The 20,687-nt window shown below is 42.6% G+C and overlaps 1 protein-coding gene across 9 annotated transcripts in view; it reads right to left on the bottom strand.

The window, feature by feature from the left end:
* The window catches only part of Cdk14 (cyclin-dependent kinase 14), a 582,117-nt gene that overhangs the window by 447,333 nt on the left and 114,097 nt on the right, over positions 1-20,687 (bottom strand). The window contains exon 1 of one of the 9 annotated variants that reach the window (XM_087657962.1): positions 16,108-16,269. In XM_087657962.1, coding sequence (XP_087514088.1) covers positions 16,108-16,254 — 147 coding nt within the window. In that variant the 5' untranslated portion in view covers positions 16,255-16,269. 9 annotated transcript variants of the gene reach the window in all.

Below are 20,687 nucleotides of genomic sequence, written 5' to 3'. Positions count from 1 at the left end.
GCTCTCACTAGGATTCACAGCAACCGTAGCACGAGCAGTTTTCCTCTACTTTGCACCTTGACCGGGCTGTTCTGCTTCACCTCAGGCTCTGGAACGACAGTCAAGTTCAAGTGTGGAGAGTTGTGGTGGACACAGTGAATCTCTCGCGGTTTCAGGGAACCTCGGGCATTGTGTCACAGCCACAGAAAACCCACACACTATGTTCACAATTCTCTCTAAAGAAACTATTATTTTGAATGACATTGCTTTCACGGTTTTTCCTTAAATAAGCAGTATCTGCATGGCTATTGAATGAGGAAAATCGGAAAACATTTCATGAAAGCTCATACGGTTAAAGTTTAAAGATCTACTTTTGGGATAGCATACAAATTGACTCCATCTGAAAAGCAAATGCACACATACATGCTTGTTGCCCAAAGACCCTAGAAGATGGTGTTGGGGCCCCAGGATCGGGAGTGGCAAACACTTGTAAGCTGCCAAGTAGATGCAGAAAACAGAGCGCAGGTCCTCTGCAGGAGCAGCAAGTGCTCTTACCTGCCGAGTCTTCTCTCCAGCATCTAAGATTCAACAATTCTTTTCCTAAATTCTTGAAAGTAAGGGCCATACCAAGTTATTGAATCCTTCTCCCATAATGCCTTGCTCAGTCTTCTTGTAAGAAATCATATACAAAAAGATTCATCCAAATAACTAATTATCCTATGTTTGACACGAAAGAGCAGAGGCTCTGAGACATCTGCCCCACAGCTACTACTTAAAAAGCACAATCCTGACACTAAAACAGTAACACATATGTTCATGATGAGCGATCACCAAGGTTCTTTAGCTGAGGCTCATTGCAATAGGTGGATTCTAAAACAACACCTACCATCCCCTGCCTCTGAATGGCTCCCTCCCTATTCCATGCAATTATGAAGGGATACCATGCAATCATATTGTTCCATATGTAAACATTAGATCACCTGGTGGGATGACCAAGACTAGGAGATCCCTGCAAGACCAGGAAAGACAAGTCAGTAAGCTGTGGGGCTGACCAGTCTGAAAGACACCAATGATGATCCTGAGGACTGTGAGGTCCTAAGGTTTAACATGGCCTCCGCCTGAAAACAATCAGGAAAAATGGAAGCCACACAACTGTACACACAGTAAAAGTAGCCCTGTGGACATGTTAGAGGACCTTGAGCTCCAGGCTGAGAATCAGCAACCTAATTTCAGCTAGAAAGATCTCAGCGAAGAAACCCTATGGCACATCCAGACTTTCAGCCTATGGCAACTGAAATAAGGGGCCTATACCTTTGTGGTACTATGTTACCTGAGAGTAGAAGCCTCATATGCACATTTTTACTGAAACAGCTTGAAGCATTCTGATACCTGAACAGGACTTAACCAAAAACAAAAACAGAAAACCCACCACCACCACCACCACCAACACCACCACCACCAACAACAACAACAACAAAGAAATACCAAGGCTGCATATATCACTAACAAATCCAGGACAGATTAAGCAATGGTTGTCACAATTGCTGTGGGTAACTACATACTGAGTAGCATTCCCCCACCACTTCATAACACGTGAACATTCTAAGACTCCTGCACAAGTTTCCCCACATAATTAAGCTTCTGTACAATTGTGCTGGCCTCCAGGCTGCCATGAACCATACCAACATCAACACCTTCTTTGGGCATGAGTTTTCATCATGGAAAGAAATCTACACTGAGTTTTCCACATAAGGCAACGTAAACTAGACACTCTTGTAGACGGGTGTCATGTGTCCAGTATCAGGGACACGGGACGTAAATGTGATCTGCCCATCTCTGTTAACTGTGAGTGCAACCGAAAGCCACGCTCAGGTCTTTATGAAACACCTGGGGTCAGCTCTGCTGCTCCTGCACACGAGTCTGACAGTTCTCCTGGAGACCCTGGGTATAACAAAAGCTCTGGTTCAGAAAAGGATCCAGCAAGGCGAAAGAAGAACAGTATGCATCCCTCGATGGAAGCCACTCAGCATAAAATCCTTGAGTGAATAATGTAGACCCAGCAGTCAGAAAGGGACCCAGAAGACAAATTACATGCAGGTGCTATTCTCCTGCAACCACCTCTTCCTGTGAATCCCTCTATAACCTATTAGCAAGTACCTAACAAAGGAGATTTCCCTAGCCAATAAACAGTAACCCATTCATCCATCTCCAACTTTTATATTCATCCGCACTGCATGCCTGGATTCTGGCTGATGTTGGGCCTCCCACTGAAAAGAATTGATTCCAGCTCACAGGACATAAGAGTCCTGGGCAGGTTGGAGAAAAGAATCAAAGAAAAAGAAATGGAGTCTAGGAGACCTCTACCTATTCACTAGAAAGCTAGGATCCTTTTTAAAATATCAGGAAAAAAATGTTAGCAAGAGAATTGGTCTAACAGAGTTCCCATTGACAAAACTGTGGTTGCTTATTCGACCATCAAAAAAACATAATATTGTGTTTAAATCAAATGAGTTACTAAAAAACGAGTTAAATAGATTTCCGATGATAAAAGCTACTGAAGGAGAAACAGCAGTTTCAATAGAAAACATTTAATAAATGAAATACAATATACCTGGTCTTAACACAGGGAATGGTGAGCAGCCCAATAGACTAGACCAAGTAGAAAACTCACTGAAGACACGGAGGGCTGCACAGGGACTGGGGTGGGGTGGGAGGCTGATCCTTGGTATCAGTATAGAAACAAGAGAACGAGCCCAGGCAACACAACAGTGCACTATGCTGAAGGGTAGGTAACGTTCTCCAAATGACATATTATAAAATGCACATCTGGGGGACAGACAACAGACTGCAGAAAGAAATGTCCATTGGCAGAAGGGAGTCTTAAAAATAATTTAACTTCTAACAGCATATGTGAAGTAACCCCTAAAAGAGGAAAGTCAGTTTGAGTGCCATCCCATGACTCAAGTCTGAGTCACTAACTTAGACAAGGCGAACAAGACACCAAATGATCAACAACCAAGATTCGCTAACCCATGCTGCTGGACAACTATAAAGAGAGCATGATACCAAGACCACGTAAGGGAGAATTAATATTCAACTTCCTGGGGAGGCAAGGTAAGTCAGTAGATCTATCATGCTTAGGAAAGCTTTCAAGACTAAAATTAACCCAACCCATAATGCTGCTGTCTTATAGCAGGGCACACATAGATGCGGCAACATAACTTGCAGCAATCATGTTGTTTATTTAGCATTTATGAAATATGTTAGAATCATGGAAATTAGTCTGGGAAAGTAGGGCAATTTGACTAAGTCAGTAATCAGAGATTAAATACTGAGAAAGAAAATTAAATTTAAAGGTTTAAAGATCTATATGTAAGTGTGTATGGGTGTGGGAGAGAGCCAGAGCCAGGACATCTGCACAAGAGAAAGAGTGTATGTGTATGGTACCAGCAGAGGCCAGAGAAGGGTGTCAGACAACTCAGAGCTAGTTACAGGCGGTTCTGAGCCTCCAAACATGGGTACTGGAAACCAAATGCTGGTCCTTGGCAAGAGCAATATGCACGCTTAACCATTGGGCCATCTCTCCAGTCTCCAAATCAATTTTAACTGATTTTATTAGCTACCCATGGTTTTAAGGATATGACCACTGGGTCATGCACAAAGAGTACAGACTAAAACTGCTCCAAGCACAGGAGACTTAGAGCATTCCACAGACCATCAGTTTCTACCATCTGCTGCATAGACTTTGGCGGTCATTTTAGGATGAAAAGACGTCTTCTCAAGCCAAGCCACAACTGTGCTAAAAAAAATTACCTCTCTCCTGAGGCCCTCTGCTGATTCAATCGCAGACACTTAAAACAAGCTTTCCCATGACTCCCTTCAGTGACTGCTATAGTTTTTACACTTACACTACAAAGGTTCCTTTTAATTAACAATCTCAACAATGTACCTCTTCCATGGGTTGATGGCTTTGTCTTGTATTCATTTTACAGCCCCTCAAAACCAGTTTGTCTTCAGTGACTCATGAAAGCACAACAAGCTTCCATAGTTTAAAAGTAGTCTCCTCAGATTATGGGGCCCGGAAGAAACTATCTTGGGCACATGTGCCCAAGGCCAATCGCAATAAACAGGCACACCATCACCTCATGTGAAAACAAGGCATGCCAACACTAATGGGAATTAAGGAGATATTTTCCCCAGCTGAGGTTTTTTCGCACTTCATTTAAAAACAGAAGTGACAAGAATTACATAAGCAGGGCTGCCTTGTGGTGCTTGAAAACACTTAAAAAGAATAAATCATCACAAATACCAGAATAAACTGTTGTTTTTTTTTTCCAACAAAGTCAACAAAACTTGAATTGTTGATGTAGGTGAGAGATGAAAACAGGGAAAGATTCATCTGACTAAGCCTGGCCCACTTAGTATTTTTTTTCTCTGAGAGTTTCATATAGTATATTTTATAAAATTCTTTTCCACCCTTAAGCTCCTCCCAGTTCATCCCTGCTTCCCTTACCACCAACTTCATGTTCCTTCTCTCTAATACAATAAAAACTAAAACAAATATTAAAAAAACTCAAAAAACAAAAAGTAGTTACTAAAAAGCCAGAGCCCAATTCATTGGTTAACTACTCCTGAGCATGAAGTGTGGCTGATACACCCAGTATCACTCCATTGAAGAAAGCAGATTTCCCTTCTCCCAGCAGCTATCTTTTGCAAATGGCTTCTTGATTCAGGGTGGGACTGCCCCTCCTTCCTGTTGGGATTCTGTCTGGCTTGAGCTTGTGAAGGTCTTGCACACGCTGTCAGTCCCTGTGCGTTCACACGTGCATTTGCTCTGCTGTTCCCTTTAAAATCACCTCTGACCCTTATGATCACCCCCCTGCCCCTCTCTACATAGATCCCTGAGCCTTGAAGGGGAGACTGTGATAGAAACATCCCACTCGGGGCTGAGGACTCCTAAGTCTCACATGCTCTGCACATTGTCCAAGAAGTGTTGCCATCGGCTATAAGAAGAAGCTTCTCTGATTGGGGCTGAGCAATGCATTTTTTATGAGTATCATTGGTAACTGCTGTGTTAATGTAACAGAATGTTAATAGGTCTTCACTGGGGCTGGATGCATGGATCATTTAGTTCCAGGATCTTGTCCTTATTAATAATATCAGGTAGAGTTCTATCTCGTGGAGTTGGCCCATCCATCCTTAACAGAAGTTTGCTGACTTGTTGGTAGATCCTAACTTGGTTGAAGAAAAGAAGACATTTAAAAAGGAAAGAAAGGTAATAAAAGTCAGGTAATTCAAACAGCATTAGAGTCTTCAGAAGTCAGAGTTTGACCTATGAATTTTGCTTCCAGCTATGTAAAACCTAGACAACTGTCTACTGAAGCCTCAGCCATGTACGCGAACAAGCACAACTTAATTCAGTTAAGCGTGATTTTCAATAACAGTAAAGTCAGTCAGGTTGAAAATTGTCCCTTCAAATCAGCCGTTTTCTGGTGATTGACATGTCTCTAAGATCCCAGAATGGCCTTTGCTACTTGCTTGTCCCACACTCACTGTAGAAGGCAGCTACCAGAAAAGAATGGCTTTTAATGTTGCCAAGTTGACTCATGTCGAATATGCTCTACACATCTGACAGTGGCTAGGTCATGGTCCCCGGATGCTCCTGAAGGGAGTATCTATCACGGGACCAGCGCAAACTGTGGGAGAAGACCAATGTTGGCAATATCATATATCTGTAGCTATTTGTTTTGCTGTTCTTTTCTCCACTGTACGTTACACCCATGGAAGACTAAGAATTTTCTCCTACACAACAACTATTCTCAGAATCGCTCCTAACAGTCATTTACAAGATTTTGTGTAAAGTATTCCCTCTCCCCTAAAACATATTTTTTTAATCATGAAGCAAAAAGATTCTACCTTTAAGGTAATTTCACCTAGAAAAAGATAGATAAGCACAAAATTACAAAGAATAAAAGGAATTTATAACTCCACTGGAACAAGATCCATGATCTCCATCTTTGTCTGTTATATTAGCCTGTCTAGTTGAAAAGGACAGCATCCTCTCTCTTTGCAGGTGGGGGTTTCTCTTTTCTTCTCAATTTGTGTGTTCGCATGTCTATTTGTGTGTGCAGCTACGTAGATAAAAATGGTGAACGCATGGAACACAGACAGAGGAAGTGCTAACTGTATGTGAGTACAATGAGACCTGTGCACATGTTTTATCACTTGGCATCTTTTTTTTTTTTTGCTTTTTGCCAAAATCAAGTTGTCTATAACAGCACTAATTAATACGCATTGGCTCAGAACAATACGCAACAAGTCTCTTAACCATTCTCGACTACCAGACAGGACACTGTTCTACCTAGCAGTTGCTTTGACCTTGACTGCCTCTGGCATGAAAACAGCTCCCAGGTAATAACTGGTGAGTGTCTTTAAATATACCAAATGCCAGACAAATAAAACAGCTTCTTTATGTTTCCTTTCATATGCGATTCCTCCTCCTCGGAAACACAGGATTCACAAAGTATAGAGGTGGTACACACCATAAACATTTCCTCTGGTATCTCTGGACTCGTATTTTCATTAACTGTGCAATCACAGAATCGTTTCTCAGTGATGGCAGCATGAACAGTCTGACTAGGCAATCAATCAAGCATAGCACGGTGCAGCAATTCACACTGTAGGACGTTTGGCAACCTCAGTTCTATTCCACAGTAGTTCTCTGCCGGCATCGATGTCATTGCTGCAACCACAGCTGACTACAAACTGTATCACTTTTAGATTGTGCCTCAGAGCCTACCCTATAAGCTTGCTTTCCTATGTTTGGTTGGAGCATCAGGAAGTTTGTCTTTGTTTTTATTTGGCTGTCATTATCTTTCTCATGTGCTAGTTATATTTCATGCCCAAACTGTAAATACTTGAGTATATAAACCATGTTTTCTGTTTCTTATAGCATCCTAAAAGGTAAGAGCATGGCCAGGAAATAAATGCTCTGCCAATAATGACTCAATAATAAGTCTTTGCCTTTAACTAAAAGTAGGCTGTCTTAAAAATCACTATCAGGCACTACATTAAAGGAGACACCCTCTGAGTTGAGGTCTTTTCTGGTCAATGGAAATGCTTTTCCAGCTGTTCCTACTAACCAGAGTTCGATAACCATTAAGATGATCCTGTTTTCAAATGCTATCTTAAATATCCACTCATTTTTGTAACTAGCCATTGTAGAAAATGATGGGTCGCACTACCCCATTTTCTCACACTTATTCACACACACTCTTACCCTTCCTACTGGTCACTTCCTCTTTGTAGACAGTCCTCATCTACTCTCATGTCTCTTTCTCTCCTGAATCCACAGGAAGGAAGGAAGAAAAATGCAATGCTCGTGGTTCTGAGTCTGATGCATTTCACCTACTATGATGATTCCTGGGTGCGTCCATTTTCCTGCAAATGGCATGACGTCATTCTTCTATGTGTCTCCCCACGAAACTCCATTCTGTATAGAGTCTTGGTCATCTACTGATGATGAGCAGCTCCCTCTCTCTTGACTCTCACAAATAGGACTGCAATAGTCATCAGTGTGCCCATCTCTCTGTGCAATGCTAACTTCAGATTCCCAGAAGTTCACGTCTAGGGATGCTATGGCTGGATCCGGCTTAAGTTTGAGGAAGCTCTATACTGACTTCCAGCACGGATGCACTGACCATACAGAAAGACTTCTTTCCCCTTTATCCTCGCCAGGATTTGTCACCATTTCATTTCTCTGGGATAATAAAACATGTATTTCTATACTGACTTCTTTCCTCGGATCTGACCTAGTTTTATTTGCTCCCTGCATCAACGATTAGACAAAGCTGAGTGAAAATGAACGCTGCGTCATGCGTGTCATGCGTGTCACGTGTGTCCTGTCACCTCGGGAACTACAGTCTCTCTGGGATCTAGTGTTTATCATCAGCAAGCTGGACAACTGTTTTTACTAATGCTAGTAGGAATATGGACGTACGCTTCAATCATCTGAACTTTTGGTAAATGCTGTACGCATAATTCTTAGCAGCTTTCTCTACTAGAATACTTACTACAGTACTGGCTTCATGAGATGTACTTTGCTTATAGGTCCATACAGGTGTAGTCAGTTACTTATAAAACTCTAGTATCTCCACTTGTTAAATCACAATGATAAATTTAAAGTTTAATGACGACTCATAGCAAGGTAAAAGTAGCATCTCTGTTATTACTTGAGGCCTACGTAGGGTCCTGGTCATGCTATTATCATTTAGGACTCTCACTAAATACCTTGCTGCAGGCCAACGGGAATGGCCCTGCCTGGAATGTCAGGCCCACCAGAGTCCTACCACATCAGAATCTAAATTTTAACAAGATGCCCTACAGACTCAAGATGGATGCCCTAAACTATGGATTGATATATTTTGCTGTTATGGGCAAATAAAAGAGAGAAGTCAACTCTTTCAGAAACACATTTTGTTTCCATTTCTGCATACCACAGGAGTAACAAGCATATGGCCATCTTTGGGTAACATTTCTGCTCAAACGTTCCATACAATACAATGGCAATTTCAGATAATTAGTATTATTTTAAGCACTGAAATAAAGTTTGCTAACAATAGTGTACAAGGCCAATGTGTATAAACATCCTCTCTTTGAAAACAAGAAGTGATGAGATTAAGGTAAGGATGAATAGTACAGATTATTACAGCATACTTCCTGCCTATAGGTTGGTGTACTTATGTGCTTCTAGTAAAGAGACATTTGCATGTTCTAGTTAAGGTTTTGATGTTAAAATCATGTCTATTTTTTAATATCATTAATACTTTTCTAGTGAGAATTAAACCCACAACTGTGCTCTGCTAATTTATCAAGGTTTATTTGGTATCTTTGAAGGGAGAAGGTTTATAAAGAAGTTATTGCTCTATCTAGAAACAAACATTTTAAAGCCATAGGCGAGTACAAAGCACTGTGTACTTACCATACAATAAGCCCTACCATGAGGAGAGAGCCCTCTGCCCTCTCCAGACTGAAAAAGCACATGGGTTAGAATCCTGCTCCATGGAATGCTGAATGGAACACCTTTCAAACAGCAATGGCCCTAGTACATTTTATTAAGAATCCCAAATGGTGGGCTGGGGATTTAGCTCAGTGGTAGAGCGCTTACCTAGGAAGCGCAAGGCCCTGGGTTCGGTCCCCAGCTCCGAAAAAAAAAAAAAAAAAAAAAAAAAACCAAAAAAAAAAAAAAAAAGAATCCCAAATGGTCAAAAAAAGGTTTATACAAACTCTCTGACTCCTGCTTGATATCCCCAATTGCAATCTGGTTAAAATACCAATACCACTGTGTGTGTGTGTGTGTGTGTGTGTGTGTGTGTGTGTGTGTGTGTGTGTGTGTGTGTGAGAGAGAGAGAGAGAGAGAGAGAGAGAGAGAGAGAGAGAGAGAGAGAATGCATTCATGTAGGATGACCCTATGAATACATAGGAGTATCCACTGTTGGGAGGTGAAACAGTAGAACTGATCCCCGTGTTTTCTCCCTGACCACATATCTATAGTGAGAAGGACCAGAGGAGGAGTTTGTGTGAAGATGAGAATCTAAACATGGCCAGAGAGTGCCTCCGTCCTGCTGCTCCACAGAGTGAAGTCCCTGCCAACCTACAAAGCACCCAGCACTGCAAGCAGAATGCCCATTCTCAGCAGAACTGAGCCATTGATCCAGGCAAAGCAGCTCCCAATGCATGGCTAACTGGTTTCTTCTTTATCACACTGTTCCCTTAAAGCTTTCAAGAAAAAGTCTACGTCTGCACAAAAGGACTTTTTTCTCCTCTTTCAAAGAATGTACAGGTTTAAATACAACTCTTCTTTCTTCCTTTCTTTCTTTCTCTCTTTCTCTCTCTCTTTCTTTCTTTCTTTTTTCTTAATAAAGTTTCTGTCCTTTTGGTCCTGCCCAAGACAGAGGAAGGACAGTGTATTTTCAAAAGATCCTCCATTATGCATTAGTGGGAAGCAACCTGGCCAAGGAAATTAACTAACATGAACTACAATTTAAAAACTGAGGCTGTGTGCTGTTCAAGAAGCCCTCAGAGCAAATCAATCAGGACGGGTCTGAGATCAGAGTTTTAGCCTAACCAGGACGGCCTTCTGCCCATGCTGGAAGGCTGACTGTTTGCTTTTCGCTTTTTAAGAGAGATCATAAGAGACTCCAGAAGCTGTCATCTGTCAGAAAGGCTGTGCAAAGGTCAATCCTGGGCGCCTTTGGAATTCTATTGTCTCACTTCTGAGCTTCACTGAGTGCCCCCTAGCCTGTTTGTACCGAACCAGGCCAGTTCTACCTTCGGGTTTATACCTCTCCGACCGCTTTCTATTTGGTCCTACTTTGAAAGATAAAGCATCCAGAATGCACAACATCAAACAATGGAGACAGAAAAGAGTACAGTAGTCGGGGTAAGACTGATCCACTAGGACCTGAATTCTTCTCATCTGGTAACTATTCGAACAGCATTTAAGAACAAAGATACAAACGCTTCAAAAATTCTTCCCTGAAGAAGAAATAAAATGCCCTACCATCATCTTATTCTGAATCACATAAAAAATAAACACAACTTCCACCATCTCACCTGATCAAACATCTTTCTAAAAAAAAGAGAGAGAGAGAGAGAGAAAAGAATGCTTCATTCGAGCTTGGATAATAACTTAGCAATTGTGGTCAGGAGTGAGGTTGCAGTGTTTAAAAGGTGATGTTTACCTTCCAATAAAATCAATCTAAATACAAACCTGACCATAGGATTCTGGAAAATGTAGGATGTCACTGAATGTAAGCTTAGCATCCAAAGCTCTCCCTGTTTGCAGAGCACCCACCCCATGTGCAGAGCCACTGACCACCCAGAGCTCCGGAAGAGAGACAGAGGGAACAACCATCCTCTGAGAGAAAAAGAGAAACCTGCAAGTGTCTTTCAAGGCAGCGCTCACAGTTGGTCCATCTGCTAGGAAGAGCTAAGGTTTCCACAATAATGACTATCGTGTGATAATGAAGTCGCCTGGTCCCATGAAGGCCTGCTGTCTACCCTTCCCACAGCAGAGAAGTCAATAGTGGCTCCTCACTAATCCAAGATGGAGGGAGCCAAGAGGCAGAATGTAAACATCCTGCTGTGTGTCTGCCACCTGAAACAAGCCCGGTGCTTCCACAGGCTTCTCCCTGCCAAGGGTTTTAGCAAGATCTCATTTGGGAAGGGAAGGGCTGCTGGTTGGAATGGCTTGTGGATTGGACAGAAGAGAGCATTTCCAGACCACACACTCTCCCAAAGCCTGGCAGGGGAAACCAGAGAGCTGGGGCATGCTGTCTGTCCTCCTCAGTCCTGTAAAGTTGAAAAAATGCTCATATGTGCTCTCTCATGAAGCGAACTGGAAAAGGGTCTGCAGTCTGCCAGGAAGGCGGTTGTCAGAAGAGAGGTGGACACTGCAGGTCCCTGGATGCAGTGACACTGGTAAGGATTGTGGCGCTCTACTAGAACAGTGACTGTGAAAATTGCCTCCAACACAATCTCTCAGCCTCCACCAAGAGCTGCAGGAGGGCACATCATTATCTCAATTTCATAGGTAATTAAATCGAAACACACATGATCTGGGCCGCCCATCCAAGGCCATGCAGAGAGTAAACACGGGCACAGAGATTTATTGCAGGAGCAAACTACACAGCAGAAGCTCTTGGCCACAGTGCACACATCTCCTACATCCTATGTCCTAGAAGGAAAAAGGAAGGACGAGCCTCACCTGCAAACCTGCCCATCCATGTTTGCACCTCTCCCCATACAAAAGAAAAGGAAATCCAAAGCTGCATGGGTAATTGGCATGTCGTCTTCTGGCCTGCCCTTCCTGCCTCCCTTCCGCCTCACCACCAAAGTAAACATTCATTTAATTAATCTAATTCTGAATCTGCCTCATACACAAAGCCAGGCGATAACAGAGAAAAGCAAAAGAGGGCAACGCATTAGGAATCACTGAGAACAGGACATCGTGTTGCCGCACGCCTCCGTAATCGAGCGCTTGGCCTCAGCTATATATTGAGTTGAGAAAGTCAGTGTGACATGTGACCCTGTCCCAGTGACAACAAGAGGGAGACCAAGGCCACTGAGAAAAGGGATGACTCGGATAACAAACACTGCTATAGGGAACTTGCGCCTCTGTGCCTTGAAAAGCCTGGGAGTTACCAGTACAGATATAAACCCACCAGTGATCAAGAACAGAAATTGTCAAACCAGTTGATAGCAAACAGATTGATGGTTCTGGGTGGGGCCATAACATGACCTCCTAGGAAGGAACCATCTATTGGAAAAAAAAATCTCTTGGGTTTAAAAGCAGCCCTGTGAAGGGAAATTTAAGAGAGAAAAAAACTTTATTAATAAAGCTAAACTTGCCTGTCTAATGAAAACCTGTTTATTGTGGTATCAAGTATATAACCTCTCTCTATTCCTCCTGACTATACTATCTAGGGGTTTCTAGTTGACTGTGACTCAAAGCAGTATTGGGGGACAGAAGGTAGCTCACAAAGTGCAGAGGAAGCCTTCATCATCATCATCTTCACCACCACTACCACCACCATCATCACCATCATCTTTGCTTTTACAGTTACAATGAGTTTTTCACTGCACAGGAGGTGAAGTCTTATTGACAGAAGTCACAATCCAGCTTCACAATGAATACCATTGCTCATATCTGCAAATAAACGAGAAAGTGGTCTAGGGACTGCCCAATCACCGGGGCATGTAAACAACACGAATACCAGTAGGCAATTGCCTTGGTGCATTTTGACCCTCCCTCCTTGCCATTTGGGGGATATCTTTAGAAGCTCTAACTTATCTACTACCACATGTCCACATGGGAACTTGACTTAGTGACACCCTACACTACAGAGGAAAACTGCTATCTTTTCCGTAATAAAGCACGCCGTCCAAGGAGTGAAAGTCCAATGTAGGGTGCTGGATCTGTGAGCTGTGGAGACGCTAAGTGAGAGCAGCCAAATGCTACGTCACTGTGCTTTACAAGAAAGGTGGTACCTAGCAGAGACCAAGTCACGGACTCAGAAAGTAGAATCAAGGGTATCAGGGGTGAGGGGACAGGAGAGTGGAAGTTTTTATTTAATGGCTTGGGATGATGAAGTTCTGGACATTGATAGGAGTAATTACTGCAAAACACTGAACATACTTAACAATGCCACTGGACTGCAAGTTTTAAAATGGTGGGATTTGCAAATTCTGTGTAATGTGTATTTTAAACACAGTTTAAAAAAAAATCAAAGCATACAATTCATCTTTCATGATTACCAAAACAGAAAAGCAAAGAGTTGCCACAGATTTTTTTTCTTCAAAATATTTTTTTATACAAAACAAGAGGCTAAGATCCACGAGGACGGAAACCAGATAAACCTGTTCCGTTCGCCACTGTCACAGAGTGGACTTTCCACAGCCGTTTGCCTGTAAGTGGATGCCTGTAAAGAGGCTCTCCCTAAGCCATCATTCTACTCTCTAGAAAGTTCCAAATTTACTCCTTATGAGAGATTGCAGGGGGAAACTAACATTACTATACCTAAGCTTGTGCCACCTCCTCTCTCCTGGAAGCGTGTCTCCAGCATCTCGTACACAGCACATAGACATCTCCCAGCATCTCGTACACAGCACATAGACATCTCCCAGCATCTCATACACAGCACATAGACATCTCCCAGCATCTCGTACACAGCACATAGACATCTCCCAGCATCTCGTACACAGCACATAGACATCTCCCAGCATCTCATACACAGCACATAGACATCTCCCAGCATCGTATACACAGCACATAGACATCTCCCAGCATCTCATACACAGCACATAGACATCTCCCAGCATCTCATACACAGCACATAGACATCTCCCAGCATCTCATACACAGCACATAGATATCTCCCAGCATCTCATACACAGCACATAGACATCTCCCAGCATCTCATACATAGCACATAGACATCTCCCAGCATACACAGCACATAGACATCCCCCAGCATCTCATACACAGCACATAGACATCTCCCAGCATCTCATACACAGCACATAGACATCTCCCAGCATCTCATACACAGCACATAGACATCTCCCAGCATCTCATACACAGCACATAGCACATTGCATGATGAAGACAGAAACATGGTTTTAAAATGTGTCGTATAACCTCCCCACTAGCCCCTTTTTAAATATCACTTTTTGCAGATGTACCAGTCCTCCCGTCACAAGATGAAAAAATAAACCTCACAGCTTACACAAAGTGAAGGTAGGAATATAAATAGCTAGAACATAGCACTGTGAGAAAGAGACGGAGCAAACAGCATCATCTCAGCAGAATTAGATGAGAAACAACAGTTTATATCTCCCTTTACTTTTTAGACAATAATAAAGGTTGAAACACAAGAAAATTCCACAATGCAAATATTCATTCCTAGAAATCAAAGCCCAGTTTCATGCTTAATTTTTAATAAGTACAGAGGCTCCTCCTCCAATGAGTTACTTACTGTAAATCCTAAATCCCATCAATGTTTCAATTAGCTTATAAGGTAATGAAATATTCTTTCTTAATTTTTTGACTCAAAAAATTATATAGAACTACTTTCTGGCCAATATGCAAGTTACTGAAAATTTGGTCAACTAATATTCACTCACTACAACATTCACATTTCAAGTTAATTCCTAGGTTCAAACACGCAAAATAAAGTATTTTAAAGCAAAATATCAAATGCTGACATCCTTAAAATTCAGTGCCCATATAAAAGGTGGACCCGGACAAATTCACAAGATCATCTAATGTATTAGTCTCTTATGTAAACAATATGAAGGCATATCCTTCAACCTCAAACCCCCCTTATTACTTAATGCCATGCCCTGATTAATTAAGCAGATAGACGGTCATCCTCTGCCGGGGTTTATATTTCAACCTTGTTGGTCATGTTCTTCATAAACAGGCAAGCTTCATTTTGGAGTAGCCTGTCTACTATCTCAGCCTCTCGTGTATGCAGGGGTTCTCCATTCGCATCTATAATGCTAACAGCCCACTAGTAGAGCTAGCTGACACTTCACTGAGAACTGCATGAAGGATTATCGCTTCTATGCAGGAAAGCAAAACCACTACAGGTACCAAGATGCTAAGTGGCAACACCCTGACCTCTACTCCCACTTAAAGCGGGTGCATTTCAGGGCTCAAGGGTGGGGGGGGAGTAAGGTGATCAGAGACACAATCCCAGACCGCTAATATAGTAGACATAGCAATTCTTCTCAGATTTTCTAATCCAGCTAAATTCACAGACATCAGTTTACCCAAAGGAAAAGTGGTCTCCTGTCCTTCAGTTGCTTGACTCAGAGGGCATTCAGCCAAGCATAGCCAGGCAAAACCATATGCAAGATCTCTTTAAGCTTAAAAAAAAAAAAAAAAGAAGACTAGTTTCCAAAGAAATCAGACTCAGCTATGGCAAAGAAGCAGTCATTGAACCTTTTCTTCATCTTATCTCTGCTCCTGGTGTTTACAAACTCCAGGCATAGCCTTGGGAGCCTCCGGAGATTCGCTGAGTAACCCCATCGGATCCTTAATTTAAATACCCCGTTATCAATCGCTGACGGTTTTGGCAGTTAAATAGAAGCGAGTGAGTGGAATGGCATGCACAGAATGAATCCTTTTCAAGTTGTAAATGAGTGAGTCAGGATTCAGACTTGCCGAGATGCTCCAAATTAAAGCCCTTGCTATGATTCCAGGCACGCTCCCTCTTACCGTTTTGCTGTGGTCTCTCTCAAGCCGGATTCACCTGGAACTCCTTAACATATCTCTAGCAATGTGTTTGCACCAGGCCAGCCTCAGGCAGCGACTGAATTCACATCTTTCTGCGCTAGCAAGCTGAAATGGTACGGCCGTACTACAACCAAGAAAGGGGGAAGCACAAAAAATTCCCAGAGATCACCCAGAGAAACTGATCTCAGTGAAGCAAGACCAAGAAACGGTTTCAGAAGATCACAAAGGGCATGCTGACGTTCAGTATCGGAAGCTTTAACGGGTCAATTTTTCCCCTAGAATGATCTCTCTCTTTTTTTTTCTTCCTCCAAACACGATGGACTTGCCTGTGGGGTTCCCAGGAAGGCAGAGTGAACGGGCTCTGCAGCAGCATTGCAGCCAAAGGAACCACGCATATGCTGTCCAGGCAATCCACTACACACTGTCTCTCCAGAAAGATATTGATTTGCAATGCAGGGCTGCTCCAAAAGCATATGGAACGGGAGCCAGGCAGCTAGTGATGATTGCACGTGAGAAAAAACATTTAATCAGAGGGATGCACTTTATCCTGCTCAATTCAATCTTTCAAGGCACTAGAGAAAGCCAGAAAGTATCCTGAGTGACAGTCCCATTAAATCATAATCTGAGGCCCTATAGAAGGACAAGTTTAGGCTACCCTCATTAATGTTACAAATGCTTGGGAAAGGGTTTAATGTGTCTATATGCATATATATGTCACATGTAAATGAGACATAATGAGGGCTCTAAAATTACGATGCACCAACCAAATGCATGAGATTAAAAAAAAATTTTTTTTTGAACAGGTGTAGCATTTCCTGAACCAAGGTGACAGATGCATAGTTATGAACCTGCAGAATTACCCATGGGCTTAGGACCTGTGAGACCCTCAAAAAACAAAACAAAAAAACTCAAAAAAACAAGCAAACAAACAAACAAAACCAACCCCCACAAACACAGCATACAATCTTTAAGTAAATTGTGCCAAGTCATGCCAGAGGGTACTGGGTGGCAAAGGAAACTAAACTGCTACTCTCTTAGCGCCCCCTACAGGAGTGAGGCTGAGCTAGCCCTTATGCTTGTTTTAGGATTTCCTATGGCTGGAAAGAGAATCAATATGGTTCAAAAATTAGAGCAAGGTACAGCAAAACCGGAAAATAACTTACAGAAGAAATTTTAAAGTGACATAGTAATCTCGACTCATAAATAGTCAATCATGTAGTAAATTCAGTAATGACTGGTGGTAACTACTGTGCTAATGGCGGTGCTCTGGGCTTGAGTCTGTGTGTCACCAGAAGGCTGAGGAAGAACCATTCGCCCATCACATCCCAGCAGATACAAATGAAACACTTCTATGTCCCCCTCATCACCCTGAATGTCACCTAAGAAATAATCAACTTGACTTTTTTCTGAAACACGAAAGAAAAGTTCATTCAAAATCCCCTGGGGGGTGGGGGGCTCGTTAAAATAAAAAATATTATGCGCTTCCTTCTTTATCAAAGCTAAGAAATAAGATACATGCTTTGGTATGGGTGCACCCATATGCATTTACAAGCCACAGTTGGAGTTCAGAAGCCATTTCTCAGAAGCTGTCCACCTTTTTCTATTTTTTATTTTAAGTTTCTCACTGGGCTAAACCACCTCCCCAGGGCTGAGGTAACATAGCCTGGCTGCCATGCCTGGTTTTACACAGGTTCTGGTATTGAATGTAGGTCCTCATTGCGGGGCAAACACTTTCATGATAAAGGCGGCTCCCCACCCCAAGTTGTCTACGTAATATCAGAAACCTTTTTGCCTGTGGGAAACCTGTGCCTGAAGAGTAGACTCTAAGTTCCAAATGGGACTTAAAGGCTTGGGATTCTGTATGGGTTTGCTCACTCTTCCAATCCCCAAGCTCCCCCTTTTGCGAAGCCAACATGTTTCAAATTTGAATCACTTAGGATTTAATTATCTGTCGCATCATAAAATGCTCTTTTATTATTGGTTTCGTCCCTATTTTAAGGCCCTGCATACAACCATGCCAATCACTGGCTCCTTCCTCATTACTCTGTAACACAAAGCTAGGCATCTAAAAACATTGATTGAATTCTTAAAATAACTAATCAATTTCCCCAGCTCCATGTTTTGGGTCTAAAATTGTCTTGGGCAAACTCCCTTCCCATAATTCAATGCGCCTTGAAATAATTATGTTCCAAGTCAGCTTAGCCACTTTATCACAACAGTTCTTATGGTTTGTTTTCACTGAAGCTGTGCGTGAGATGTTCTTATTTACCAACACGTTGTGCAAAGGGTTAACGCAACAAAGAAACAAACAGAAAACAACAACAAAAAATACTCTTTCATTTATTTCTTCCACACACATGTATTTGTATACATGGCATTGTGAACAGTCACCTTCTCTACATTCCAGAAACCACACGAATGACTGGGAATAAAGTGCCTACTACGCACGAGTGCCTGAGTACACTCTCTCGCACTACAGACATATAAATACATAGCACGCAAGACGTGAGAACATCTATAATCATCAAATATCTATGTTTCTGAGAAATTAAATTTGCAAGTAGGGTAGATTAGATCTAACTCAAAAAAAAAAAAAAACTTCAGATAATGATTTCAAACACTTAGTAAAAAGCTATCCAGGAAATGATTTTAAATAAATAAAACAAGTTATTACAATGCAATTAAAAATTATTGTTCCAACAGAGGATCTCACTATGTAGCCGAGGATGGCCTTCATTGGTCTGTGAATGAGTCTGCCCTCATTTAATCCTCAGGCGCCAGGCTCCAAGCATCCCTGGCAAAGTAACTTTGACAGCACGTTTCTGGGTACAAAGGCTCCCGTCTTTGTCTCAGGAGACTCCTCAGAGAAAATAACATAAATCTGAGGTGCCTGGGGCTCTGCCTGGATAGGAAGAGCAGGTGAGCAGTAGTGTGGAGCCTCAGAGGGAAGCTATCTGAGCAGACAGCCAAGCAAGGCGGTGGCTGCTGTGCAGGCTGAAGGCAACGCCAGAGCATAGAGGGTCGTGTAGAGCATCCCAGGAAACTAGGCATTTTACCCCACGAGAAATGGTGGTTGACTTGACTCCAAAAGGTACGCCTTATGGAATTATAGGCAGATGGTGGGATGGATGGGGCTTTTCCCTTTTTAACAAGGAACTGGTGTAGAAAATAAATCTGGACAAGGAGGAAAGGGGGAAAGACAAGGAAGCAAGGACAATGTCTGGGCAAGACCTTAAAGAAGGCAATGGAATTAGGGAGCGGAGAGGTAAAGAGGTGTTTCATTACCTGTTACTGGATGGACATGAGGTCCAGTAAAAAGGAGGAACTCAAGTACAGCCCTGAAATTATAACATGACAAGGAGAAAGTGGGGTCATAAACAACAAATAGATGTGAAGGAAAGGCAGCTGGAGGAGAGGAAGCCATGTTTGGGCAAAGGCATGTGTCCGTACGCGCTCAACAGCACGCCGCTTTCTGCATGCATTGACTCAGTTCCCTAATATCTGGGGTGAACCAAGATGCTAGTCCATTTGACTTCTTGTGGGCAGGACAAAGAAGGAGAAATCAAAGGAAAATGCGGCCACAGATAAATGCTTGCAACCAGCCTCAGTGCACCTGAAACTAGAAGATAAGCCATTTGTTGCCTCAGGCAGGCAGGCAGGCAGGCAGCCATCCGCTGGGCCCGAAGAGCAAGACCCCCAGGCATGGTTGGTCCCACTAACTGAGCCTCTACAGTCAAGATGGGCCATTTTCCACTTCCTCAGTGCTGACAAATGCTACAGCCATCTTCACCTTTGCTCTTCTCTCTGCCTACCATGGTCCTGACCAGCCAATCACTGGGCCACTCTGCTGGCCCTGGCTCTACTCAACTGAACTTCAGCAATCACCTCAGTAGTGTCTCCCCCTCCCTCCCCAGCATGCTGCACTGGCTCCTCACATTAATTGGCTTCGTTTGTCTATGTATCTTCACATCCAACTACACTAGAAACATCCCCCCTACGCCAAGAGCGGGACCTTCTTCTCTGTCAGTCCTGCACCTTCCCAGACATGATATAAACTGTAGAAGAGCTACTAGTAACAGGGGTTCAAACAAAGTCTGTGGGAGGGCACAGAGTCAAAATGGGCAGGGAGAATGAAGAATTGTGATGGAAAAAAAATACAAGGTGTCAATACATACTATTTTGTGGTTGACCATATAATAGTAAAGAACTCGCTGGGCGGGGAGGGGCATCAGTAAATTAATCATTGTTTTTATGCAATGAAGAATGTCTTTTCAAGGGACAGTGACAAGTATCTGAGACCTCACTAAGACACAGTAGAGGCTACAAAACACTTTGAGGTTCAGAGGGGAAAAAAAGGACAAAAGGCCTTGTAAATAAACATCTCATTTGAATTTGGGGAAAAAAGGGAAATAAGACTGACAAAGAGGCTAGAATCTGACATCCATGTAAATTCATGTCTGCTAGGAAACCAAAGTTAATCTCCTGACATGCTTACCCTTACATGAGGTGACTTTTTTTTCCAATTCCGAAACATATGTGTGTGCCCTCCTTTTAGGAACTAGATTATGATAAGCACAATCTTTAATATTACTTCAGCTGGTGATGGAGTCAGGATGAACATCAGTGACCACATTCAGCTTCACAGTATGCTATGCAGGGCCAAGTGGATCCTGCTCTCAAAAATCTGACGTCTGTGCCCTTCCCTGCTCAAGACTCATCCTTTCTTTGTAGGACTTTCCTCCGTTTGCCTTCTAAGAGCACCACTCTGTCTCAGGGCAAGTGTTTTCAGCCATCTTTGCCTTGGGAAAATGTCATGACTAGAGAGGGTCAAGGGAGAGCTGGGAACTGAGGTGAAAACCTGTAGGCTATATCCTCCAGGCTATGTGGAAGTTCATGTCTGTTTAGA

This window comes from Rattus norvegicus, chromosome 4 (genome assembly GCF_021556685.1).
Source record: "Rattus norvegicus strain SHRSP/BbbUtx chromosome 4, alternate assembly SHRSP_T2T, whole genome shotgun sequence".
NCBI classification, from domain to species: Eukaryota; Metazoa; Chordata; class Mammalia; order Rodentia; family Muridae; genus Rattus; species Rattus norvegicus.
The sequence above is the reverse complement of the archived record's forward strand: the minus strand, read 5'-3'. Positions and strand labels throughout refer to the sequence as shown.